General features: G+C 36.0%; 2 protein-coding genes across 2 annotated transcripts in view; both read left to right on the forward strand.

The window, feature by feature from the left end:
* The first annotated feature begins 2,798 nt into the window (after positions 1–2,798).
* Positions 2,799–7,737, forward strand: LOC105225806 (uncharacterized). Its single transcript, XM_019990063.3, has 4 exons — positions 2,799–2,990; positions 3,073–3,117; positions 3,186–3,274; positions 7,269–7,737. The coding sequence occupies exons 1-4, from the start codon at positions 2,922–2,924 to the stop codon at positions 7,537–7,539; spliced, it is 474 nt and encodes a 157-aa protein (XP_019845622.2). The 5' UTR covers positions 2,799–2,921; the 3' UTR covers positions 7,540–7,737.
* A 3,923-nt stretch (positions 7,738–11,660) lies between these two features.
* LOC105225795 (cGMP-specific 3',5'-cyclic phosphodiesterase) overlaps positions 11,661–27,827 on the forward strand; it is a 94,553-nt gene continuing 78,386 nt past the window's right edge. The window contains exon 1 of the mRNA XM_011204422.4: positions 11,661–12,739. The gene's annotated coding sequence lies outside the window, so the exon portion shown is untranslated. The remainder of the gene's footprint in view (positions 12,740–27,827) is intronic.

A 27,827-nucleotide genomic window follows, 5' to 3' on the forward strand; every position in this document is an offset into this window, starting at 1 on the left:
TGTGCAAAAGAATTATGGTATTTTTTTGCGTTCGAGAAATATGATGATTTATTTTTTTTGCAAATCATCATTAAAGTTTGAGTACGCTACAATTGGCTTCAAGACCACAACACTTGTATGAAGTTTAAGCTAAGCCCACTCTTTCCAAAGCTGAGTTAATATTCTAACTGCTAACGGTGTGTGAGCGCTGCACACTTGGACAAACATTTAGCTCAGTCAAACAGTGAACTCAGCACCAAAATTATTCAAAAGGACGCAAAAAGTTGAATATTTGGCTAAAACGCTAATATGTATTATTTAATCAGCTTTCAGCTACAAAAAAAAACGGTAGGTTGGTATAAAATGTCTGGAGATTTAAATAAACTGTTTCAGTCTTATTCGAAACTAAGAAAATGCCGGTTTTAAATTTATTGCTAATTTGTGGACTAAATCTTATCTCGATTGTATGTCAGGTGGCTAGCCTGGCGTTATCACACGATGTTGATGGTGAAGAGAGTGCGGGACAAAACATCATCCCCAAGGGTGTTGGAGCTCACGTTGAGAAGCAGAACTATATTGCAAAGCAATAGGCGAAATTCGAGAAGACTACACCGATGAAGAAACTGCTCCAAAATATTCGATTAGAACCGAGAGTACATCGTTAGGAAGCATATACTTGTAATTTCCTAGTGAGCTCAACAGTTAGCGGAACGAAAGAATGAGCACAGCAAATTTTTCAAGCCTAGAAAGTATTGAAAATGTTTGTCAATAGTCAAATCAATAATTGTTTTGTATTATACTCATATATCAAATAAGATTCTTTTAAATTTACTGATTTTTTTGTTTATTACGAAATGTGAAAAAACCAGTTTAATATTATAGTGAGTAGAAAAACTGCAATAAAAAAGGTTGATAGTGAAACATACTCTCAATTTGTGCTAATGAAAATTAGGGCGCCCTATTATCTATTTTTAGATATACAAAAGTTTTAAAAATACAATTTCATAGACGTACTTGACGTTATTAAAACATCTGTTTATCTTTCACAATCGCAAACAATTTTCATTCAGTATCCTAATGGAAAATGATATTGTTAACTTACTGCCATGGGATTGTTTTCACATTGGCTGTTATCAGTAAATTTTATATGGGCCATTCCATCAATTGGCGACATGGTTTTGTACCCGCGGTTCTCCGATTTTGACCAAACCTTAGAATATCACAATATAGACCAGAAGAAGAATATCTGTTAACTTTTCAGTGGTCAAAGTGGTTCCACTGTTTTTTGGCGCTCAATTCAAATTCCGATCAAACAAATTAAAAAATCCCGTTTTTTGTGCTTTTCCACCAATTTTTTTTTCAAAATTGACTTTTCCATTCGATTCTTCGTTCAATTTTACATAAGAATCAGTGTTAAAAAATATGGGACTCTGATCCCATGAACAGCAAAAAAATGCAGCGCAGGCTATTAACTCCAAAGCTATACTTGTCATGGAAGAAAAAAGCATGTGCGTGTGTTACGAAAAATTTGTTTATCATATTTTCAAAACTTATAGAACAATCTAGGCGATAACAATGTTTCGGAATGGGATATTAACTTTTCATACACATTATTTGAAAAGTTGCAATTCTTGAACATGCAATGAAAGTTTTTACATTGAGAAAATTTGTTTGATCAGCTGAAGGAATGACGGCGTTGAAACGTTGTGTGCCTTTTATAGTCAAAGCTTTTAAAAATCGAAAAATCAATTTTTTTCTATTGAAATTCGTGTCCACACATACAAGTCTTGTGCTGTCGAAATTGGCTACTGATTTCCTCTTTGAAGACTTGCTCTTGGCACTTTGGCGCTTTACACTCCCAGCTACTCAATCGCAAAGAAGAAAAACAGTGGAACCACTTTGACCACTGAAAAGTTAACAGATGTTCTTCTTCTAGTCTATATTATGATATTCTAAAGTTTGGTCAAAATCGGAAAACCACGGGTACAAAACCATGTTGCCAATTAATGGAATGACCCATATATAAAGTTTACGTGTCACATTGTTTGACCACGATTAACGTAGAAGACAGGATAGTTAAAACAATTCATAAATAAAAAATAAATTGAAAGCTCTATTAAATGGACGCTCTATTAAGCGGACCTCTCCAATAACTATGCACATTGGCCGGTCCCACAATTTGTTGATGTTTATTAAGTACAATCTATTAATCGGACAACTCTATTAACTGGGCAGAAAGTCTGGTAACCAGACATTGAGAAAGCAGCCTTAAATTTGTTATTTTTTCCAATGAAATTTATTTGCATGAACGTATTCAAAATTAGACCTCAAGTAAATCTTTTGGACTTATTTATTTGAAGAATAGTATAAATGTAAACCACAGCAACGGGTGGCCGGATCCACTAGTATAAAAATACATGTTTGGAAATTAAGTGTGTTTTACAAAAGTTCAGTCTAAAAACTTTCATTTTTTGAGGTACTTGGGGAAAGCGAACGGTTGCTTTCAATTCCGTATAGAAATATTAATAAGTGTTTTTCATTGCATAAGCCAGCGTTGCATTGTACTTTCCATTACTAATCAGATTCGAACAGTTAATTGCTATAATCATTTAGTTAAAAATGTAAATATACATTTTCGCTTATATATTAGATCATTTAGAAGAGCTCCATAAAATCGCATATTATTTCAACAGGTTTTTCACTTATTGTCTACAATGTGGACCGTAGCGTGTAATAAAATTATAATACATACAATAAATTAGCATTACAACAGCAAAAAAGTGTTCGAAACAATCACGTCAACAATAACTCAACTGGTTCTTCTCACATCACCGTTGAATTAAAAACGTTTGCTGAATTTCGAGTGGGTGTAACATTAGTTGGAATTATTGGCCTGAAGCAGAAAGAACTCTCAAATAAAAATTCATTAGTACTGAAATAAAATGTGCAAAATTTTTGTGCATTTCGTGTGTGTACAATTTCTGTTATTAAATTTTTATGTCATAAATGTTGTGAGTATGATGAACTTGATCTAATTTTTTTAGTTTGTGAATTCATGTTTAAAGAAAATACAATCATTGTTTGTTTTCGTAGCGTGGTCTGTGTTTGGCGACGGAACCGCCAACTTGTCTAACGGATGTAAGTTTTATTTTTTGGTTTTATTGAATATAAACTATAATAAGCTAATTATTTTATGTTCCTTCAAGTTGGAAGAGGAGGACGCCAAAGAAATTCTGGATTATGTGTTGAGCAAATATGAAGAAGTTGGCATGAAAATCACCGGCGAGCCATTGGCGTAAGTAGGAACTAAATTTGTGACAAATGCACATGATTCGATAACAAAAGTATATCGTCGCCCAAAGGCAAAATAACGTATCTTCACATAATTTGATGTCGAGTTTTTTATTGACTACGATTCACCACATCATACAAAATCTACATATTGGTTGTCAAAAAAGTCTTGCGGTTTTTTTATTGAATTTTCAATTGTTCATAAAATTGGTTACAATAATGCGATTCAAGTCAAATATGCGCCGTTTTGTTCGATGACGTGTTCCCAATGAGATGTCAACTTCATAATGCCCCTCTCATAGAAGCTCGCTTCGCTATTGGCAAAAAACTCGGAGAGCCATTTTCACAGGACTCTCATGTGGCCAACTTCAGACTACCAAGCGCGTTCGCCATGGACAGAAACAGGTGGTAATCACTTGTTGCGAGATCCGGACTATACGGTTGATGCAAAAGAACCTCCCATCCGAGCTCCCGGAGCTTCTAAAGATGTGTGTGGCCTGGCGTTGTCCTGATGGAAGACAATTCGGCCTCTGTTGATCAAAGATGGCCTCTTCTGCATGAGTGCTGCCTTCAAGCGGTCCAGTTGTTGGCAGTACAGGTCCGAATTGAGCGTTTGGCCATAGGGGAGCAGCTCATAGTGGATTATTCACTGCCAATCCCACCAAACACACAGAAGAACCTTCCTGGCCGTCAATCCAGGCTTGGCCACCGTCTGGGCCGCTTCACCGCTTTTCGACCACCACCGTTTGCGCCTTACGTTATCATAAGTGACCCACTTTTCAAGGCCAGTCACCATACGCTTCAAAAACGGGTCGATTTTGTTGCGAATCAAAAGCGATTCGCATGCGTCGATACGGTCAAAGATGTTTTTTTGCGTCAATTCGTGTGGCACCCATACATCGAGCTTCTTAGTGACTCCAAGCTTTTTCAACCGATGCTACGGCTGCTACTATGCCGGTCTCTTTCGACCAATTCAGTGATTTTATCGCAATTTTCGACGACAGGCCATCCGGAGCGTGGCGCATCTTCGACCACCTCTACACCAGAACGAAAACGTTGAAACCATCGTTGTGCGGTGGAAATGGAAACTGTATCGGGTCCATAAACTGCACAAATTTTATTGGCGGCTTGAGATGCATTTTTGCCTTCATCGTAGTAGTACTGTAAAATATGCCGTATTTTCTCTTTATTTTGCTCGATGTTCGCTATAACTCACGAACGACTTAAAAGAAACGACAATCAATCAAACACGTGTTAGCGCGTGAAATGAGCTTTCCAAATGGTATAGCATGACCCGATGCGACGAATAAAACTAGAACTACGCGCTCTCAGCGCCAACTAGCGAAAATACCGCAAGACTTTTTTGACAACCTAATATGTATTTACACTTGTGGCCACGCAAAGCCTACCACTATACTTTCTTATATTTTTTTAGGTCTTTTTGGTTCGTTTGGAATTTTCTTCAAGTTAGTTTTTTGTTAATCTTTTGTTAATTCTAAATATAATTATAGTTTTTAATTTATTACGTTTAATGAGTAAAACACAAACTAGCCGTAATTCCGCGACTAAACTTCGTGTTTGAATTAAATTTAAAAGTTAAATAAAAAATCAGTAAAGTGTTGTCAAATATGCATAACACTTGAAACTTTTGAATTGTAAGCTTTGCGTGGCCACGAGTGTATAAATGCATTGAAGTATGCAAAGCTCTTATTTCGATTTTTTTTCGTATTAATGAGTATGTTTTACGAGTTTTAGAATGAGGTTTTGAAAGTACCAAAGCGGCAGCGATCGTGGATGTACAGCGATCAAATTATATTTACTGTAAAATAATTCAATGCAAAAAAATCCATAATGTTTTGATTTTAAAATCACAAATATTTCAAAATAAGAAAAATAATAAGGGGAGGCAACCGAATATTTAATACTCTTGCAAGAACCAAAGCCAGAGGAATACCTTATCATAAAATTAACTATAATAATACTAATAAAATGTTTCCCGATTCATTAAGGTACCTCACATACCATCACCAATCATATGGAGTAAACTCAATCAGATGTTCGAAAATCCTGATGTTAGTCATATGGGGCTAGGTAAAGTTTTTCACGACTTTTTTTTTAATTTAGGCACAAAGATAAAACTTTGTCATCAAAACACGCTCTCTCATTTTCATGAGCAGTAGGCGTGCTTTTTGTCCAAAATCACCCATTTTCGCACTGTGATATGAAGAAGAATATCAAATTGGTTACAATCGGTAGGGCGGGTCTCGAAATGTGATTTCACTATAAAGTGGGCGGTGCCACGCCCATATTTCAGTTTCTACCCGGGCTCCAATTAAGGCTTCCAGTACCATTTGGGGAGTAATATTTTATGTCTCTGTTGTAAAAGGTGATTAATTTCGTTGTTCCCTACTTTTTTAAACTTTATAGTTTATATATCCCCACATATCACATGATCTTGGTATCTTGGTGGCCAATCTATCGGTCCAAAACGGGAACTTGTTTGCTCATCGAAGTGTTGTTAAATTGTTTTTCATATGGGTATTACTTAATATATTCTGGTTATTTGAGCAAATATATATCGGGAAGAATGATTTCAAGCCGAAAACATTTGTTTTTTAAGCAATTATAGCGAATTGACCATTTTTGATTTTCGTTTCTGGCTGTTGCCGTCAAAAGAGAGGCAAGGGCACGGGAAATACATCGCTAACGCTTTTTATAATCTTGCTTCCTGTAACAACCAGTACAAAAGCTTTTCGCGAAGTTGTAAAATTAACCCTGACTCATTTTGTGAATTCATTAAAATGAGAGAAAAAAGTTTGATACTGTTAAAAACTGCTAAAAGCGCCACAAATTAATAACTAAATGTGCCAGAGACTTCCGAGTTAAAGAGGCCAACGACAAAATTCGACAATGGGCGTAGCACCGCCCACTTTTAGGTGAAATTACATACCGCGCGAACGAATTGGACTATAGCCACGCCTACTTTTCATACAACACAAATTTAAATTCCATTTGAAACTTTCACTTTTCTATGAAGGGCTTCGACCGAGTTTATAACACATTTCAGGGTGTTTTTAATATATCTTTAGCTGACACGAAGTAAAATTTGGTAATATAATTAAGTCTTAGTTAATGACTTTCAATATAAATCAAGATATATTAAATCTGATCAATGATAGTTGCATTATCTCTCACAAAATTAAAAACAAAAAACGTATGTAGACCGTGTGCGCAAAAATGCTTTTGACCAGTCTACTTTTAGTTAAAGTATACTTTTTAACACTTTCTGGAATTGAAAGTTTCCATTTCGTATTTTCCAATAGATGTCTCTAAGGTCAAGCACTGGTCGATTAAATCGATTAAATCATTTTATATCGATCTTGGACATTTGTGTCAACATTAACCCAACAAAATATTTGTAGAGATCTGTTTGCATCCCAAACTTATTCTCAACTGAAAATGTCACTTTTTGAGCCGAATTCTCGACATTTGCGGGAAATTTTGCTTTTCTTTTTTAATTCCAAGAAAAGTGCGGCTGAGGACCCGTGCATGCTTTACTGAGGCTGACAAATACATAGATAATACTATTACTCTACTGCTACCATCTATATGATTTCTATTAGGTATTAAAAAATATAGAATTTTTGTGAAGCAACTTTTGTTATTTTTCAAAAAAATGGATCATAAAGCATTTCGTGTGTTAATTAAGCATTGCTTTTTGAGGGAATAAGGGAAAACACTTTTGGACCGTTTTTATACAATAAAGCCTTAAATTTACAAAAAAACGGCGGAAGCAAAGTTTAGTTGTGTTATGAACACATTTCCGCAATCTGAAGCCGTTCTAATTTTAACCCTTTTAAAGCTGGAAGAGACAATGAAAGTGCAAACAAATATGACGAGATAGATGGTTCTTAGCCTTCAGTAAATATTGTACACCAATTTTCCCTCATTTGAATTCTTGAAGTTACTTACATATGTGATATTTGTTATCTTTGCAGGGTTCGTGGCAAGCGCATATCGTCCGGGGGCACTGAAGAATTTCACATTGTCTTCCACTACGTGGACAATACTCCTGGTGATGTTATACAAAATTGTGTTTTCATTGTTGTGCATAATCCAAATGCATGCGAGACTATAAGTACAGTGTGTAATACATTTTTACCTGTAACTCCTCGACCACTCCTAAAGCTCGAAGACTTAACCGTTTGCGAGGATGGCGAAGAGCAAACAAGATCTCGCGAAGAAACTGGAGATGAGAAAACGGCATAAAAACGACACACATGGAGTTGCAAAAACTACATACTCACCACTTTGTATATTAGAAAATAGGTTTGCAGTTATTATTTAAGCAGTATTATGAATATATTAAAAGCAGGTTATTCAAATATTATTCTACTCTATTTATTAACGCAATTTTTTTTAAGATATATGAAAACATTAAAGTATTGAATTGTGAAATTTAAACAATGTCTATTGCCTTTTTGAACTCGTACTATATATTATAATAAATTTAGTAGTTCATATGTTTCCATGTGAGAAAGAAATTTACAATTACTTACTTAATTTCAATGATTTAGATATAGAAAAATTGTGAATTTAGCATTTATAAAGTTTTCACTTAAGCCCGTTTTTTCGTAAATTGTTTGAACTTGCCACCTGTTTTCATATTTAGGTATCTTTGACTTCAATCGTTCCAGTATAAAATAAGCTACCGATAGCTGATTACAATGTGTGTAAAATTGCGTCTAATGTATACGTAGATGAAAGTGAAAATAAAGATCGAATCTCTATCAATTATTGGCAGATTAAAGGTAAGAAACTGAAATCAGACTATTCTGTGGCTGCAAAGATCTTGGAGAACTACGAGGGCGAACATGAGAAGAATGCTAGCACACTGGATTGATCTAGGAGAATGCTGAGCAGTGGTGATGACGACAATGGTATCCGCCGATTACATGAGGGGGCACCTCCCTCGGGAAGAAGTCACATGCAAAAGCGGCAGCTCCGTTCAGCTTAAAGGCTAAACTTGTCGGTGCTACAGAACTTGGTGTGTTTGACTGAAATAGGGCCGACCGAGTACCATGCTCAACGAATTAGGTTTGGCCTGTATTGATACTAGTCACTTTAACAAATTTGTGATGTGCACGTATTTGAGAATTAGTACAATAAATACGAGATATACTATGAACAAAGGACTAGCTTTCTCAAATTTTTCTTACCACTGGTGGGGGAAAATAAATGATGGTCAAATCTTGTTCTGTGAGAACTTCCACGAGAAGTGTTTCATTCTACGAGAACTATTTTAGTCTGATTTTATTTAGAGTTTTCACGTATTTATATATAATTTTAAGTACTATCTTAATATATGTGTATGTGTGCATGTTCATATGTATGTAGCATATTCTTTATGCCACATGGTATGGGGTTGTTTTCAAGTGCACATGCACATTTGTATTCAATTGCCTAAATGCATACCTTAGGTCAATATGTTATCTTAAGTAAATATGTTTTGTTTGTTGAGTGCATACGTATTGCATATCAATGCATACGTGCCTCATATAAATATATGTATCCTGTGTTTGTTTATGTATTTGCTTTGTACTGCCTCAGCATTGGCGAAGATAAGCCTGTTCAATATATTTGAACATATGTACTATATAATTGAACTAAAAAATGTCTACTACATATGAATGTTCTATCCCGACATCTCCATATGCTTTCTTAGCCGCTAGATTACTTATAAATTTAGGTAAAGCTTTTGAAATGGCTTCAATAGGAGATACAAACTTTACTGGTCTAATCGCCTTTTCGCACAGGAGGATTATTGATTATTGATTATTTAACCTGCTTTTCGATTGACGCGCTAATTTAGAACGATTTACGATACAAAATAAAAATCTTATTTTACTACATTAGTTCTTAATCGAATTGAAATCGAGTTGAAACTGGAGTGTAGCTCTTCGAGTTATTGTTCTTACTGTAAATTTGGCTGCGTTTAACTCTACCGGTTGCTGTCTAAGCTGTGAATTTAGTTGTGTACTTTGATAAGATAGCAATCAGCTGATGAATTTTAAGCATTAGAAAAAATACAAAATAAAGAACACAAAAAAATATAACAGCTGATCATTAATCGAGTAGCCGGCTGTGCGAAAGGCAAATACTGGTTTCTCACTTGTAACCAAAAAGTACTGAATTAATTTGGCTGTGCGAAAAGGCTATAATGAAGAGCAGAAAAATTTCATACACCCTTTGAATTTGAAAGAACTTTTATCATTCACATCAACCACTAGCTTTTGTCGCATACTCTGTTGAGCTTTTTATTCTGAAAATAAAAACGGGTTTGACTTAGGTTCATTGTGAACGTCAGTGGATGGGTGAAATACAGACTAAGAAAAGCTCGCTCCTACACTCCCACTTATGCTCACTCATACATTGGCAAACAGTGAGCAGTAAACGTGTTTTGGGCGCACATGCTGATGACCTTCCCCCATATTTAACTAGTAATAATGGAGCTCGTAAACAAATCGCCGCACAAGCAAACAAACAAACAATTGAATATGCGTACACATATACATACATATGTGTGTACGTAAGTTAGCTACGCACGTAGGAATATGTTTGTCATCTCTCATGAGAACAGTTCACGCTTGCTCTTAATTGGAGCGACTTCGTTTGCAAACAATTGTTGTTACTCATTTCATGTTGGAATTGTTACAGTTGTAGTTGTTATCAAAAGAAACCCAAGTGTTTTTTTTTGTTATTGGAAGCGATTAGAGTATACGACAGCAAGTACTTAAGAGCCAGAGAGAATGTTTACATAATACTAACTTCATTTGGTATTTTTCAGAAAGCCAATATGCATATAACATAAAGTGGGATGTTCGTGGGATTTCTGAAGTCTAACAGTACAATTACAGTAGAATTAAATATTAGTAAAAATCATAAGCCCGAGAATTTCGTATTTAATTTTTTCAACCACATATGTTTTATATTTTATAATGATTGCACCAAATTTATGTTCCAAATATTATTATATTTTGAAAGTTTCAAAAAATCATTAAAAACTTTAAGAGTTCGTACATATGTACAACTGTTACCAATTGGTAAATTATGGTTTATATTTCATACGAGCCGATATGTCGATACATTTATTGGTGTTTGATTTGAATAATGGAAAGTTCCATATCACCTTTTTTCTATAGGACCTGTAGTTTTTCCTGAAATGGAGATAAGCCGTTTTAAAGCTTTAAAGGTTCAACCGTGTCTCTCCCCTCCCTCTCTCAGCCACAGATCGAAAGTAAACGTAAATTATATTTTCTTTAATTTTTATTGTTTTAACATTCTTTTTCAATAAGTTTGACCGTACCCGCTTCCTCTTCCGTCCACAGACTGTACGTAAATTACATTTTCTTTAATTTGTTGTTGTTTCAAAATTCTCTTTCAATAACTTTGACCGTAATATGTTTTTTTTTTGCTTTTCAAACCTCTACCCTGGTCTATTAATAAAGTTAAAAAGAAAGAGATTTAATTCCTTTTTCTTTACTCTCAGAATGTATTATCAAAGTTAGTTTTTTGAAAGCTATATAAAGAATTATCCCTTACAGATACCCATAAGTATACCTTTATAACTTTAATTAAAATCTTTATTTTCGGAATAAATTTTCGGCATTCTAAAACTAACTAAAATGCGCTACTGCCGTAAAATCAGCTGATTTCACGGAGAACGTTCATAAATGTTTGGAATATACTTGTGAGAATGTGCATGTGTATGCCGGCATATGTATCTCTCTGAGTACGAGTCTGAGCAGCAAGTAAAGGGGTGTTAATTGAGTTGATAATAGTAACCAGGTTGCCAGAGCTGTCGCAATTAGCATTTATAATTTATATTTCGAATATTTGAAGTATAATAATTTATATGAAATAAGAACTGCTCCAGTATTATACCAAATAAATACCTACATATATATTCGAGCTATCTTTTGCCTAACTTGTTATTTCTTTGGTTTGGATCAAAAAGCTCTGTGTTAATATTCACGCTAAAATAAGCACAAATCCGTTAAGTTGCCGTAGTAACTAATAACGCTCTTAAATATTACTGTTGTGAAAGTCAATAATCCCATAGATTCCCCAAGCAACACAATGGCAATGCCACAAACGCGCAGCCCTGGTATGCATAGCTCTACGGGCCCACAGCATTGTAAGAGAGCAAGTCAATACAAGTGTTTGAGCGCCTTAAAGCGTACATATTAATATGTATTGGGGCGCACGAATAATTCGAACTCACGGTGGAGCTCACGAGCGCATATTGAGCACGAAAAGTAAAAAAAAGTCGCTGAAAAAGAAGGTAAGGCTGAAGCAACACAAACACAAGCAGAACGGAATGGCCGTGAGTGAGCAAGTTCAGTGTAAAAGTTGCCGTTGCCTGAAAATGTTGTGCACCGGAAATTGAGCAGCGGAAGTGGAATGGCCGCCGGTGAACGTTTTAGAGAGAAAATCTTTGCATAATCAAAATATAGAAGTTAACTAAAACCCAATAGAGAAGTGTTTGCTTAAATATAATAAAAGTGTTGAATGAGTGCTAATGATTAGTGCATTACTGTCTAATTTGTGAATAAAATAATTTGTAAATAATTTGGGTTGAAAACTTTTTTGCAGAATCTGTGCTGCAGCGATGTATATTTTTTTTCTCGCTGCACACAACACATGAAAAGTGAGCAAAAAGCCAATGAGAACGCTTTGTGTATAAACGACAGACTTACGCACTGTGTAAGTGGATGACCGATTACCAGACTTAATAGTGGCTTGTTGGCTGACAGATAGACCGACAGACAAACGGCACACAGACAGACGGACTACTGCTCTGGTGAATTGAGTGAGTGTCCGTCGCACTGGCTGGCTGACTGCGAGAGTAAATGAGCAAAACAAAAACAGCAAAGCAACAACAAAAGGCGAAAAACACATTGCACGCGTTATCAGCGGCAAGTGAAACAAAATTAAAAATGTAAAACAAAACGAAAACAAGTAATAATACTATTAAGCATAACAAGTGCAGCGCTTGTCAACAGTACCTACTCATACCCCCACCCCCACACATGTATGTACATATATACATATGTGTGTGTGTGTCCATAAGCTAATGTTGACAGCAATAAAGCAAAATAAATAAATAAATGAAGAAGTGTAAACGCTAACGTGTCGAAACAGGAGCAAGTACTTAAAACAAAACAAATGAAATCGGTGTGAAAATAAACAGTGGATTCTTTTGCTGCAGAGCATAAACAGAACATATGCAAAAAAGTGAACAAAACAAAAACTAATCGCTCAAGCTTTACCAATTTAAAAATGTTTAAGAAAGTAAACTAACAAATTCGGTCTAAGTCTCCTTCAATTTTGTGTTAGAACTTTTAGAAGTGTAAAAAGCTAAAATTTCTTGGTGATTTCAATCATTGGATAATTTGTTATGCAAAAGGTAATTTCCATTGAAATAAATACTATCAGATAAAATCTCATCAACTTCACCAGCCGATATCTTTATTAATATAATGCATTTTTAAGGTAAAGTTTAAAAAATCTGAATAATTGGTTGTATTGGAGATATGTGGTATGCAAGGTGCGTTCCAAAGTAAACAGGACTTAAAAAAAAAACAGAACAAATGGTTTTTTCAGCAAAATCAATTTATTTTATTCAAAATAGTCTTCTTCCGCTTCAATACAGCTTTTTGCACGGTCCAAAAGCATGTCGAACGAGTGTTTTAGCTCGTTGGCCGGTATGGCCGACAGTATGCCGGTGCAAGCCTTTTGGATGGCCTCTACGTCTGCATAACGCTTTCCTTTAATAGGCAAAAAAAGTAAGAAGTCGCACGATGCCAAATCAGGTGAATACGGAGACTGGTTAATGGTTAAAAAGTGATTTTTGGTCAAATAATCGGTTACAAGCGTCGATCGATGAGACGACGCATTGTCGGTTAACAAACGCCAACTTTCATCTTCGCGATGTTCGGGTCGAACACGTCGAATACGGCGCATCAAACGCTTCAAAACTCCAAGGTAGAATACCGCATTAACGCGTTTGGCCCAGTGGAACAAATTCTTTGTGGACAATACCCTTGGAATCATAAAAACAAATCAGCATTGTCTATACTTTTGACTTCTCCAAACGCGATTTTTTGGGTTTCGGCTCGTCCGGTGAATTCCATTCAGCACTCTGGCGTTTCGTTTCGGGATTATATTGAATACAACACGTTTCGTCACCAGTCAAAATATTGTAAAGGAAGTTTTTATCCTTTTTGACCTCTTTAAGGATGTCTTTCGAATGTTGGATTCTGAGCAATTTTTGGTCGTCAGTCAATTTGTGCGGTAAATCGATGTTTTGGAGATGTTCAATTCCATTTCCATGAATTTCAATAATGATTTCGGCTGATTTTTGATGAATTAACGCACAGTTTCTATGGAATTTCCGGTGATCACGGATTTTGATTGGACCACATGTTGATCGTCATTTATGTCCTCACGACCACTTTGAAACCACCGTGCACTCTACTACGAGATAGGCAATCAGCGCCATAAACTTGTTTCATCAATTGAATAGTTGGTAAAAGTTTTACCAATTTTAAAACAAAATTTAATTTTGCCTCTTTGTACGAAGCTCATTTTCGCACCGATAACACAAACATACTTACACTTAAAATTCTCCCTGGACAATCGATAAAGATAGCAGACAGATAACACACTAGTCGACATATAGATGATGCCACCAGGGGGCGCTAGATTCAAAAAGTCCTGTTTACTTTGGAAAGCGCCTTACAGTTGTCCCTTCGGACCGGTTCCGACCAATGATCAATACAACATCACAATGCACCATGTACTACTGTGACCAAATTGAAAGCTGAATTTTTAATTTCTCGTATCGTCGTCGTATTTTTCGTATCCGTAAACTTGTTTTTTTCTGTAAGTTGGTAGTACTATTGGTGACATCTATGCTAAATTTGACATCAAAATATTCATTAGTATTTGAGATACGCGCCGTTTTGTGAGGCTCTAAAAGTGAATTCTTCGATTTTTACTATCCTGAGATTATTGAACAAAGAAGTGATGCACCATCTAATACTGCATTGGTTATTCGTGATCATTTCGCCATATTGTGAACTAATATTGTGCCGCAACCACCATATTCGCCTGATTTATCTTCGTGTAACTGGCTATTCAGCAAATTCAAATTTCCACTCCGAGGACACCTAACTAATTTAAGGATATAAAAGCTGAATCGATGAAGGCTCTCACGACGGGGGATTTTGATGACTGGAAAATTCGTTGACATAAGTGTATTGCAGCGGGAGGGGATTACTTTGATGGAGATAAAATGGACCATATTTACCTTTCAATTTGATCACAGTCGTACTAAATTTCATTCGGATATCTGAAAAACTGATAAAAAAGTTTATGATCTTCACAAAAATACCAGAAATCGTTGGCTCGAAACTGGTTTTTGATCTACTTACTACTAAATTCAATCTGTTTTGTAGTTGTGAAGTTAAAGTTCTGTAAATTTTTTCCCAAATATTAAATGCGTTACGATGCAGAAGGTGAGATAAGCGCGACAGCTAATTAGAAACACTTGTTTAAAGAATTAAAACTCCTTCTGGTGCTAATTTTTAGGTAAGGGTTTGTTTCAAAGTTGTGCTTTAAAATGTATTATTCAAGGTTTTTAGTGGGGAAGAGCAGTAACTATACACCTGCCAGTCGCAGCTACATTTTTTACCTTCGTCGGTCTCAAAAAATCTGCAAAGAAATTTAAAATCAGGCCAAATGCAAAAAAAAAAAAATTCTTTTAAATATCCTTAAGGATATACAGAATTTTAAATTACTTTCAATGTTGCACGCAAAGAAAACCCTGAAAAACTTCAACAGAAATATTCCGAAAAAATAAACCCAAAAAAAGGGTTCCACTCACATTCTACGTGAAATTCGAGAGGAATATAATGTCCAAATATCCAAGAAAACAATTTCCCAGTGTTTGGTCATATCTGAACTTCACGGCAGAACAGCACACATGAAACCACTTCTGACTAAATTTGAAAGAAAAAAGTGCGTACACTTTGTCAACACTTATTGATCTTGGACAACAAATAAATAGAAGTATGTCCTTTGGAGCGATGTAACAAAAATTATTCTCAAAGGTCTTGATGGTTGAAGGTATGTACGCCAACAATCAAGAATTTGATCTTCGCTATGTTCCGCGGGTAGTTGTCTATGGTGGAGGATAAATTACGGTGTGGGGATGTTTTATCGGGCATAATGTTGGTCCACTCCATAAGGTTGATAGAATTTGAAAAAAGTAGAAATACTTCGACATCCTAAAAAATGTCAAGTTGCCATGGGCTGAGGAAAACTTGCCTGTTATACAGAAATTCCAACTAACTTAAAGTAAGCAATTTTTTGTAATATCATTATTTTTTGCCTATAAAATATTTTAGTTCGTATTTTCCACATATTTTTGTTAAAATTTACATAACAAAACTACTTGAATAAAATTTTTACTATTAGGGCTTAAGTTTAGCATACGTTTCAATAAAAATAGTGAAAAACAGTAAAAAATACGAGGCTTATTGGAAAATAACTTCAATTACTTCAAAATAAGTGGCGTTTCTAATTAGTTGTCAATAGCTGTATATAAAATAAAAAGTTTGATATATACTCTCTGTCAGAAATATTTTTAGAAGGCAATTTGGGCGCTCTTCTCAGTTCATATAATCGGCATTTTAGTTAGAACCTTAAACATGATACAAGAATGTTGTGGCGACGAGACCACTTTTGCTCAGTTATTTCAATTAAGGTTATAATTTCATATTCCTTTAGATCAAAAAGGATATATCATAACTCCAAATTAATCAGCTTTAAATATATATGGTATATTGTAGTACTTGTTTGTGTTGGCGCGCTTCGAAAGAATAAATGTATTTTTGATAACATATGTACGTTAATCAAGTGTTTTTGGACATTTTCTGTTTCCATTTTGTAATAAATAAATTAGTTTCCATTATTATAAACAGAGAGAATTAGTGACACAGATTTTAAAACTTCATTTAAAAATATTTAAACGTGGAGCTGAGAGCAATGCTTTGAAATCAGGACTTTTAGATTCAAAACATATTATCTCTCCGATTTGAATTGGTAAAATGGTGTAAGTTTTCGATTTTTGTGACGAGGTTAACCTAATCTTTCGTTGTTACTTGTGTCTTTGCTGTAAGATTTCGTAACAAGAAGTTTGGCATCTGAAACGGAGGGAATTTGTATTACAATTTCTTTATGGCTTTGTACTTCCTTGTTCAAAATGTTTCTTGCAATTTTAGTTCTTGCACAACAACATATAACTACAAAAAACATACCTGCAAAAATGTCGAGGGAAATGACAATAAAATGGTAAACTTCTAAATTTCGTTGCAACTCGGCTGTCCTGTTATTCAAATTGTAATTAACTTCCAAGCGATTTCGTAATACTTCCCACTCTCTCGCACATACTCCCTTATGACCTGCCATTATTATTTTGCTTCTTTATTTCGTAACAGTATAATACGCGCGCTCCATTTACGTTACCCTGAGCACTTACGTCCTTTGCTGCTTAGCATTTTAACAGCGAGTATTTCTTGAATTCTCTTTCTCATCGCTTTCTTCGCGTTAGCTCGCAATTTTAACGTTACGGAACTTGCTTTCATTTTCCGCTTTCTGTTTTCCACATTTTATGTTTTGCTATTCACTTTTGTTTGTCTAATAGCTACAGTTTAGCATTTTGGATGCCACCACTAAGAGGGCACAGAGTTATACGTAGCATGCGGTATTCTATTTATTTATACACAAAATGCTCCAAAAATTTCAAAACAGTGGTACGCAAATTGTTGGGGAAGCAAACTGAAAAACTTTTACGAGACATAGGTAAATACATATGAGCACTCGAAGAAGGAAAAATAGGAAAGTTTTACCGATTTGTGCCATGCGGTTCATTTTTTTTATATCCTGAACAGGGTATATTAAGTTTTTCACGAGTTTGTAACACACAGGAAAAACTTTGAAGATAATAAAAAGTAAGTATAAAAGTGAGCAGCGGGGGAAGCCCGATTAAGCCATGACCACCTGTCTGTCCGTCTGTATATACGCAAACTGGACCTACATTTCTTGTGATATCGATCTAAAAGTTTGTAGACGTCATTTTCTCTCTAAGAAATTGCACATTTCTCAGAACCGCTGATATTTCACCACTGTTGGATATAACTGAAGAAGAAGAAGAAGGATATATGGAAAACTTTTTCATGTGACAAGCCACGAAATTCGACATGGATTTTTGCCTAAAACCATATTACTAACTACAAAATTGTTTAGATAATTCATCGACCCACAAACCCCACTAAAGTATTATGTTATGAAATGACAGCTTTTGAATATCTCGAGGTTGAGTTTCGTCCCAAATGCGGCAATTTTGCTTGTTTACCTACTCATTGAGCCAGAAATGCACCAAGTCCTTCCATACATCCGTCCGAGTTGTTCAGGCATATGTATTTCCATGATGAAATGCCAAACATTACTGAACAAAAATAACATGACAGCTTGACACGACTCACGCGGGATCTGTCGAAAGGATCTCAAACTGTTGAACATCTCTATTGATGTTCGAATTTCTTTAACCGGTCTGGTAGGATTTCTTGAGATAGAGTCGAGGGTTTTTCAATCTGATTTAAATTCTTGACCCACGAGTAACTGAGTCAAGCCAACGCTATTCTGATGAAGTTTTGACATTGGCCATAGATAGTAAACATCATGTAATTTAGAGTTAAAATTTGATGAAAATGGGAACCACTTGCCCCCGAGCACCCAATATAATTGATTGTATTATGTCGTACATATCGGTTATGTCTCAATTAAATTATACAATAATGTAAGACTTAGCCAAAAATTTAACCAGCTTTTTCTGGCCCTTCAATGGTCTTTTTCTCTACGACATAAGGGATCTACTATTTTTTTTTTTTGATTTCCTCGAAAATAATCAATAAACCATCGCAACTTTTAATCTTTACTAATAAAATAAGCAAGAATAATTTAAATTCTTGCCCCTTCATCGTCTTTGTCTTTTAGAATTAAATTTTGATTTCGATTATGTAAAAAATGGCCCAAATTTTTCAATCTCCCCATTATACAACATGATTTTAGGTAATTCCGCATCTCGTACCCTTTTCGTTATAAATTCCTTTATTCGTAAACAACTTTTAGTTCTGCCATTTTTTTGCAAATATAAAAGAGGACAATACCTAACTCGACGCCATATTTTGTATAATTTTTTTGAAAGTGAAATAATTCGCTTAACAACAGAACGTAGGGCCCACACATCCTCATTCATACTCTTTCAGCACACTATTGTGTCTGTCAAGCCTTGGTGAAAGCGCATTGTGTGTTGTAGAGAACAATTAACAATTAATGTAATGAAAATAGTATTTATGAATGTATAAAAATGTGTGAAAAGCAAAAAGTGTTCGTTGCACTCTTAAAAACCGTTGCCACAAAAGTCAAGGGTGTTAAATTGTAGAATTGCTTAATACTTTAATTGTTGGTTTGTGGTCATAAGAGTATTAACTGTTATCAGATTTATTTTCACAAAAAATACCGGGAAAAATTAAAATAATAAATTTCCAGAAAGGGTGTTGTTGTTATGTCGCAACTTATTGAAATAGAGGTACTCAACGTGAATGGAATACCGACAACTGAAGCTTTTAACTAATTATAAGTATCATGTGATTGAATATGTATTTTCTTTTAAAGCTATATACTGATTTATTGATAGTTAAAAAATAAGTTTGAGTTTCTTTACAATGGCAATATTATCCATATGGAGCAGTTGATGTATATAATTCACAGCAGTTTACTAATACGAGTATATGCCGAGGTCAGAAGCAATACGTAATACCAAATAGTGATACAGTAGCCTCTGATTATTAGACCTGTTGGATATTGTTGGCGCAGTCGAGCATCATTCACCTAGGAGATTTCTTGGGGAGATAATATTGGCCGGGCCACAGACACTTATGGGATCCCATTTTTAGTTATTTCAAACTTAATCTATCAAATCCATTCTCACCCAAATAGGTTTTCCCACAAATATGCGGGCACTGGGTAACTTCGATTTGTCAAATTAAGGATCTATTGTTTTGAATTCAAAAGTTCATACTTTCTTCTGATATATAATATTTTATCTAGAAAAAATTTCTATTCAATTATTGCAAAATTCTCTAATAAAGCTGGAAGTTTTCAGCCAGCTTTTCAGAGTCTTTTAGCATTCAGAATATTCTTAAGTGAAGGAAATGAGAGTTTAGCTCACTGGTATGGACTTGCATTTCTTAGAAATGAATACTGAAAGCTTAGTGGCCTAAAGTCTGAAACTTATTGTTTTTGGAAGGCATTAAGGTATCTCACCGTCACCTCTACATGATGAAGTTATTCTACGGAATGAAGTTAGGAGATCCCTAAAAGCTTTATTTTCATTACGTTAAAACTTGACATATGTACATAACGATTTTTTCTAGATCCTAGATAATGATTAAGGGATTGTTATTGAACTTTAGTTTTTCCTCATGAAAATTTCATCAAGTGGAGTTTCAATACTTTCATTTCAGTTTGTAACGCCCTTCGCGTGTGCACTTTTAAAATTTCAAAGCCAATTTATTTGCTTACAAAAAACAAACTATTTTCGTAACCACACGCACCGGCGAATGAATGCTTTTATTTATCTGGCTATGTTATTAAAACTTGTGAAGTGCCCAAGTTAGTGTTATTATATCTTCAATGCTACGAGCATATTGGTTGCACGTGTGTGTTAGTTGAATGGTGAAAACGTGTGGCTTAGAAAAACTGTAGTCACAGTCGTAAATAGTGGATGGGATTCTAAAAGGTTGTATAACCTTGAAAATAAAAATGTGAAAATCATACTGAATACATATTTACACATGTGCTAATATAAGTTTCCATTCAGCCCAACTTTTGCGAGCCCAAATGTCTGTAGCATTGAGGAAATACCTTTATAATTTCCTTCCAACTCTTCAAGTTGATTTTATATGCTCCCCTTCATTAGCGCCACTCTTTTATGTGAGCAAATGAATATACCTATCTATGTTTACAACGCGCCCCCCCCAAATTAATTGAAATACGGAAAGGTTTAGGGAGCCTCCTGTAACCAAGAAAAAGGAAAAGCTCTTTAAGTAACACACGCAAGTATGCGTTAGAAAGCAACGGCGGTACTAATCATACTATGTGACTCTCGCCTACACTCGCTACCTCAATCACATGCGTGCTTCCAGCTCAGATGGTAAGACGCGCATTATTATACAATAATTGTGGCCACGACGTTCAAAATTACGTAGTGAATGGTTATACATACGTAACGAAGGATTAAGCCTGGTGTTACATAAAAGAAAAAGCATTTATGCAGACGAAGTATTTCTTGATTTATACTGGTTCACATTGAGGACCCGTCCCTCCAGAACTCACATGTGTCTTCCTACAGCAACGGCAGTATGCGCAAAACTGAAGCATTTATGTGGAAATATCTAAGTCCATTATTAAATAATTAAAGAAAATCAAATACGACTGCATTTAAAAATTATTTATGTATTTGGTAGATATTCTCATCTTTACATGAGTGCCCAGGTTTTGTTTACTTCCCAGCTTTCATCATCTTTTTAAGTACTTTAGTAATGCCTTGTTTTTATGGCACACACTCTTAACCGTTAGTTAATGGCTTTTAAGGCAGTTAATTCAAGTAAAGTAACGGGTGATCTAAGCAGAATTGCTTTTATCAATAGTCTTTTTTAACAGTTTATGCGTGAGTCGTGGCACGCTGTCATGTTATTTTTGTTCAGTAGTGTGTGGCATCTCATCACCGAAGTCCTAAACAATGTTTACAAATCGTTCAATTTTGTTACGAAAATTCATGTTCTGTAAAGAATGTATTTCGCGTGCTTCGTTCAACTTATCGTCAAAATAATCGGCCTACTGAGCGTACTATGCGCAACACCAACACCCATGTTGAGACCCAGCACTCATAATAGGATAATATTCGGGCGAATGCCATGACCACGTCCAGCACGCAGTGAAGAAAATGTAGCAGCCATAGCTGAGAGTGTACAAAAACCGTGGAGAGTCGATTCGGCGCCGTTTGCAGTAATTCTATGGGCTCAAGACGTTGTCGAGCCAAATGATGTTCAGTGATGAGGCCCATTTCTGGCTCAATGGGTATGTAAATAAGCAAAAATGCCGCATTTGGGACGAAGAGCAATCTGAAGAAATTCAAGAGCTGCCATTTCATAATTCCATGTTTTGGAACGGTCGATTGGCCGCCAAGACCACAACGTTAAACTTTTTTCTTTGGAAATATGTAAAGTCTAAAGTATGTGCGAACAGTTCCGTTCCGATTTAGGACTTGGAGCAAAACATTATGTATTTAATTCGCCAGTTACCAGTCGAAATGCTTGAACGAGACATCGAAAATTGGCTCTGCTGCTGACGTAGCCGCGGCCAACATTTGGCAGTCTCACTTCCATGTAATGATTATATTGTTTCCCAACCATCCACTTAACTTGAAAAACGACATCTCTGGCACCAAGTGAGATATATCAAATTGTGTGAATTAGATACTGTTACATCTCTCTTTTGTAGGATTACCTCAATTTTGATCAGATCGGTGACATTGAATTGAAAGGAGACTTCTATGAGCACCGTAGTTAATGAATCTGATAGTTGATGGCTAAATGAATATATAAAAAAATTAATACTCAAGTGTTGCAAGCCATAATGGAAGTGCAAAAGAGATTAAAGGTTTTTTGTGGTTTATCCTTTTTTTGCATATTTGGTGTTGGCCGTATGGACAATATACTGCACCTCTCAATTCATGCTACTCACATAAATATATTCCTGTTGAATTAAGCTAAAGATGGCTTCATCACTTATAATAAGCTTATAGATTAGGATTGCACGTCAAAGAGATTACTAAGCTTTAAAGCTTAAATTTTTATTTACTCCATCTTATGGCTATGTAAATGTGTATACGCATATCCGACATTCTGTGAGCAGTTAAGCTAAAAGTTATGCAACAAATAGCCGCTATCATTTTGTAAGCAATTCTTGATGGCAAGTTCTGAATTTTCCCTTTCCCAAAAGCGATTGCGGGAAAGTTTGGTCATGCTGACTTCCTCACTTAATGTTATCTGCATCTGAAAGGACAGCGTTTTCCAACTTTATCTCACATTTTGTCTACGATGATTTTATTTAAATTCATTGTCACTTCCCTTTGCTTCGTGCTCTTTTGCTATTGCGGCTACTGCTTCTACGGCATCCTCGTATTATTGATTCGTTTCTTTTGGCCGTAAAGCTTTTGTTTCTTAACTTTTGCGCTATCAGGTCTTCTTCCTTTGGTTTGCGTACATATTTTCTCATATATGTGAGCGAGTGTTTGTTCGTTTCGCTCGATTTCATTTTATTTTTTATACGTCCCTTGTCGCATAGCAACGCTTTTGTTATTTTTTTCGACAGTTTTTGGCGGTTTTCCGGCAAGTGTTAACATCGCTGGCATTTCGAATTTGTATGTCTACGGTCCTTTCGTACGTAAGCAACCCAGTTTTTACACACAAACTGAGCTAATTTCCTTGGATTCGATTTTTTATAGTAGTGTGTCTTATGTGAGAGTTTTTTGTGTGTTTATTTGCTCCCGACACGAAAAAGTTGTTGCAGTACATATTTGTTCAGCCCAACGGAAGCGCACATCCGCCCAGACTGTCGCGCAAGGACTCCTTCACACATACATACATATCAAGTAAGCATTTTTCTCTTCACTTTTCTTGCATTCGAAATAATTGTGCGTTTGCCCAAATTAAAGTGGTTAAATTTTTATTATTTTTCTCTTTTCTCCTCTCCTTTTCTCTTTTTTCCTTCATCCTTTTAGTTTTATTTCAGTGTTGCTATTTTTAGCAACTATATTATACGCACCTATGAAGTTGTATAGATTGTGAGGCATAATCCTGCCACTTTAACGTCTGGAATCACACTCACATACCCACACATGTACACATACATACATATGTACATACGCATATATGGTTTCGTGAGCATGCGATCGTAGGTTGACTTTTGTTCGCTCGCTATTTTTACTTGCTTTCGCTGTTGGAAGCCACAATGTCCTTTAAAGTTGTTTACCTTAACTTGTGAACGCGTATTTAGTTTCGCTTTTTGTTGTGATTGTTGCCGGGTTAAGTGAAATGCACAAATTTGGGTCGAATAGTTTGGTACTCGACGTCCTTCGGTGTGCTGTGGTGCTTAAAAAATTCGATTTGGCTTTGAAGGAGAAGGCTGGCCCCAATGGTTTACAGTTAGTGAAAGATTTTAATATCTATGTGAGGCGACGGTGGAGTTCGGTGCTCGACGTCTGCTAAGAACTTAAAGTTATCTGTTAAGTGAGTGAGTTCGCAGTGTTTGCTTGAAACAGTTATTGAGAAGCCTGACATAAATAGCGTAAGGTTCATAAAAATCTTTAGATAGTTTTAAATAACGGCAAGTTATTTATTTATTTATTTAGTTAAATGTAATGCAAAAAGTATCTTACAGACTGGAACTAACATATTATAAACAATTTACTTAAGGTAAATGAAGAAAATAAAGAATTGTAGGGTTAAATTTTTGATATTGCTTGCAAATTTAACTGTGAGGATTGCTCGATAAAAGCGTCAATGGTTCCCAATTTCGGCTTTTCCGATCAAAAAAAAAACTAACTAAAAGCGAAGTTTATAGGATGAAATGATAGTTTAATTGGTTGTTTAGTTGAAAAGTGAGGTCGCAAGAACGATTGACCTTCAAAACTGGAGTGTTTTCTTCCATCCGGACAACAAGACCTAGTTAGCGCAGCCACTGTACCTTGAACTATGTCAATATATCCCTTTCCATAGAATGCTGTACTCGCCTTTGCGAATGCGCAAAGGACCATAAATCGTCCGCAAAACTTTTATCTCGAACACTCCTAAGGCCGACTCATCATGATGATGTCATTGTCCATGTCTCCGCACCATATAGCAGGACGGGAATGATGAGGGGCTTGTAGAGCTTAGTATTTTAATTGCCTATTCGGTCCAAAGTAGCAACCTGCGTTGGATTTCAAGGCGAAATTATCTACGACTCAAAGTTTTGACTGTCAACAGTAACGTGCGGCACAAGATTAAATGAAACAAGTAAGGAAGATCCAGGCGAGGCCACTCCCACTTTTTAAAAATTTTTGCCCGCAGGTGGCATTTTCTACCGCGATCCCCAATGCGAATATTAATTTTCGGTTTATGGCGATTAGAGGGCGTGGTAGGTTTCGAATTACGTCCATCTACGAATTCGTAATATTTTTTTGTTCTAAGGAACTCGCATACCAAGTTTCATCAAGATACCTCAATATTTACTCAAGTTACAGCTTGCATGGAAGAACGAACGGACGGGCAGACAATCAGTTCCCCGAGTTTCAACTCGTCTCGTCATCCTGATCGTTTATATATTTATCTATATACCATATGTATATCTCGCCTAGTATTTTAACACATTACTATACCTATGGCCTCCTTTTGCCTCCCTAAGTAGAGAAAGATAATTCAGTGAAATATTTGCTAGTCTGGTCAATCCTTTGAGATGAGAAGAAACCAAGTGAGAGGTTTATCACTACCTGAAGTAACAGCTCGATTCCTCGGAATAAAAAGGAGGAATCTTGATAAACAATAAATAATTGTGAGAACACTATAATTATCATTATAAGCGTTAAATCCTGTAGTTTTTTTTACCTTAAATCTACTTCAAGAAAAAACAGATATTTTTCTTTTCTGTCAAAAGTATATACATGGTTTGTCCGGAAAGTAATAGGACCAATTTTCTTCCATCGCGACTGTACTTCGGAGCGTTCTCGTACCGACTGGATACGAACGAGCGGCTGAAGAGTCAGGACCAAAATTTTCGAGCGACGTGTTTCTGTGAGTGGTGCAACACGTTCGTTAGAGCAGATGTATGCGATTAAATTCCGTGTGAAACTCGGTATATCTGCGATAAAGACCTTTGAAATGATCAAGCAGGCTTAACCAGATGTTGCTTTAGCAAGAAGTGGTGCGTCTCGGTGGCACCAAGCCTTTTTGGAGGGCCGATGCTCATTGTCTTTTTTGACATCAACAGCATCGTCCATCATGAATATGCTCTTCTTATACATACCGTCAACTCCAGGTTTTACGTGAAAGTCCACAAGAGACTCAAACGAAGGGTCAATCGGGTCCGACAAGACATCGCAGCCGATTGGAAGTTACATTACGACAACGCCCCGGCTCACACCGCCTTTTTTGTGAACAGCTACCTAATCAAGGCCGGTTCCCAATGCTTCCACAGACGTCCTACAGCCCAGATGTGGCCACCGGTACTTTGTTTTGTTCCTTTGCCTTAAAAGGCTGATGATCCAAGCAGCATGCACCTCGGCTCTCAAAGTTATTAATGAGAATACCTTCCGTCAAGCTTTCAATGCTTGGAAATCGCGCTGGCAGCGCTGCATCGATGAAGAAGGAGCCTATTTTAAAAGTTTTTACAGAATTGCAACTATTAGTTCAATAATATTTTTTTAATCGACTCAGTCCTTTTACTTTCCGGATAAACACTGTACGTATGTATTACGATCAAAAGTACGTTTTCTCAAGAAACGCCAGAATTAAAGCAAAATTTCCGTACAGTTCACCCAGTTTGTGAGTTTTCCGTTCTAACATTCGGTGAACAAAAATTAGTTTTATGAGAAATTTAGAAAATGAATTCAAAAGAATTTGGTCATTTCCTTTCGTGAAATTTTTAATCACACAAGAGGTTAGCAGACGAAAAAAATCACTCAACCCTGAACAACTGAAGAACAATGAACATAGTTGAGTGTACGAGTATATTGGTAACCACCCTTCCGTAGAAAAGTGGCACCGGTGGCATCCTAAATCCAACAAGTAAATGAGCTGGGCGTCCAATATTTGCGGTTAATGTCGCACCATTATTATGGCTTGAACTGGCGTGTTATTTTAACGTTGAGTCTTTTTTCGTTTCGCTTCTACGTAAACGCTCCAACACTCCAACGAGTGGAAGCTTAATGAAATCATCGCTATACGTAAAACGAACGAAATCCAAATTAATCCTTTCATTTTCATTATAATAATGGCGCTAGTGAAGCAAACGGTGGGTGCGACCCAAACCAAGAAGACAATGGTGTGAGCGGCGTGGCTGTGGGCGCGTCCGGCCAACGAGGTGGGTGGTTGCGATAACGTAGAGCCCATTAAGCGCATTGAGATGGTGACATACCACTATTAACTCTTATTTGAGTGTTGTCGTTGTTGTGATTAATTAAATTATGTGCGGAGGGGGCCTTCGCGAGTAAATGGAGACCGACTGGCGAGCGGACAGCAGCGTAACATGACAGCTTCCTTGACTTGCCACTTATCTTGTTGTTGCTCCTGTTCCACTTTCCTTTTGATTTTACGTAAGGTTTGCGTCTTTGTTTTCAGCTAAGTTTTTTCTTTCGTCTTGTTGGCGGTTTGAATAAATGCAAATTTCGAATTACTTTTTAATTTATGCCAATTATTGCTACTTTCTTTCCATTTATTGTATTTTTCGGGGCTTAAAGTGGTTTTCGGAAGCTATAAGAAATATTATTGCTGCGCAGCCAAATGGAAAGAAAGGAAATAACTTCCATAATCAGAGGAAATGAAGTTAGCGATTAATGTGTTTTTTAAGGGGAAGGGTTCTCCTACTGCTTTATTGATCAGAAGATATACTGGAAAAGTTTTAATGGAATCCCTTCCCATGTCTTAATGTACTACATTATATTTGGAATCATTTTGTGTTGACGTAACCGTATCCATTGCATATGTTCTGAGTGTGGTCTAATATTGTAGACTTATCTGACCACAATATACTTCGCAAGCATCCATTAACCAATATGTAGGTTGTTAAATTACTCGTGTCTCTTTCTTAATGTGGTATTATATATGTGTGCTATAATTTTCAAGAGTGTCTAATTAAGGGATCAAAATTTTTTTTGCAGTTTCTGTCCCCTTATACCCTTAGAAATAATGTAGAAACCCATTTTACCTGGAAGGTTTCGAAAAGGGCCCAAAAATAATAATACCGTTTGACGTTCGGAGCGCTCGGAGTGCACACCTGGCACTTCAAACGCGTTTTTCTCAAAACACTCTTTTTTAAACTGGCGGACATGATTCCGGTCGAACGCCTGGCTATCGTCCCTACTAGATTCATAATTTTTTATAATTTATTGACAATGTTATGACAAAATTTATGTAAAAAAAATGGGGAAAAATAAAAAAGAAAGGTAAATTACTTTTTTATTTATCAGCATTTTCCATGATTATAGTAGGGACGATAACCATTCACGTACTTTTTAAGAATAAATTGGATTTTTGTGTTTCAGATGATCTAAACATGAGAAATCGTGTCCGCCAGTGAAAAAACACATCTCATTCACTTTTTCCGAC

This window comes from Bactrocera dorsalis, chromosome 2 (assembly GCF_023373825.1).
Source record: "Bactrocera dorsalis isolate Fly_Bdor chromosome 2, ASM2337382v1, whole genome shotgun sequence".
Taxonomy (NCBI): domain Eukaryota; kingdom Metazoa; phylum Arthropoda; class Insecta; order Diptera; family Tephritidae; genus Bactrocera; species Bactrocera dorsalis.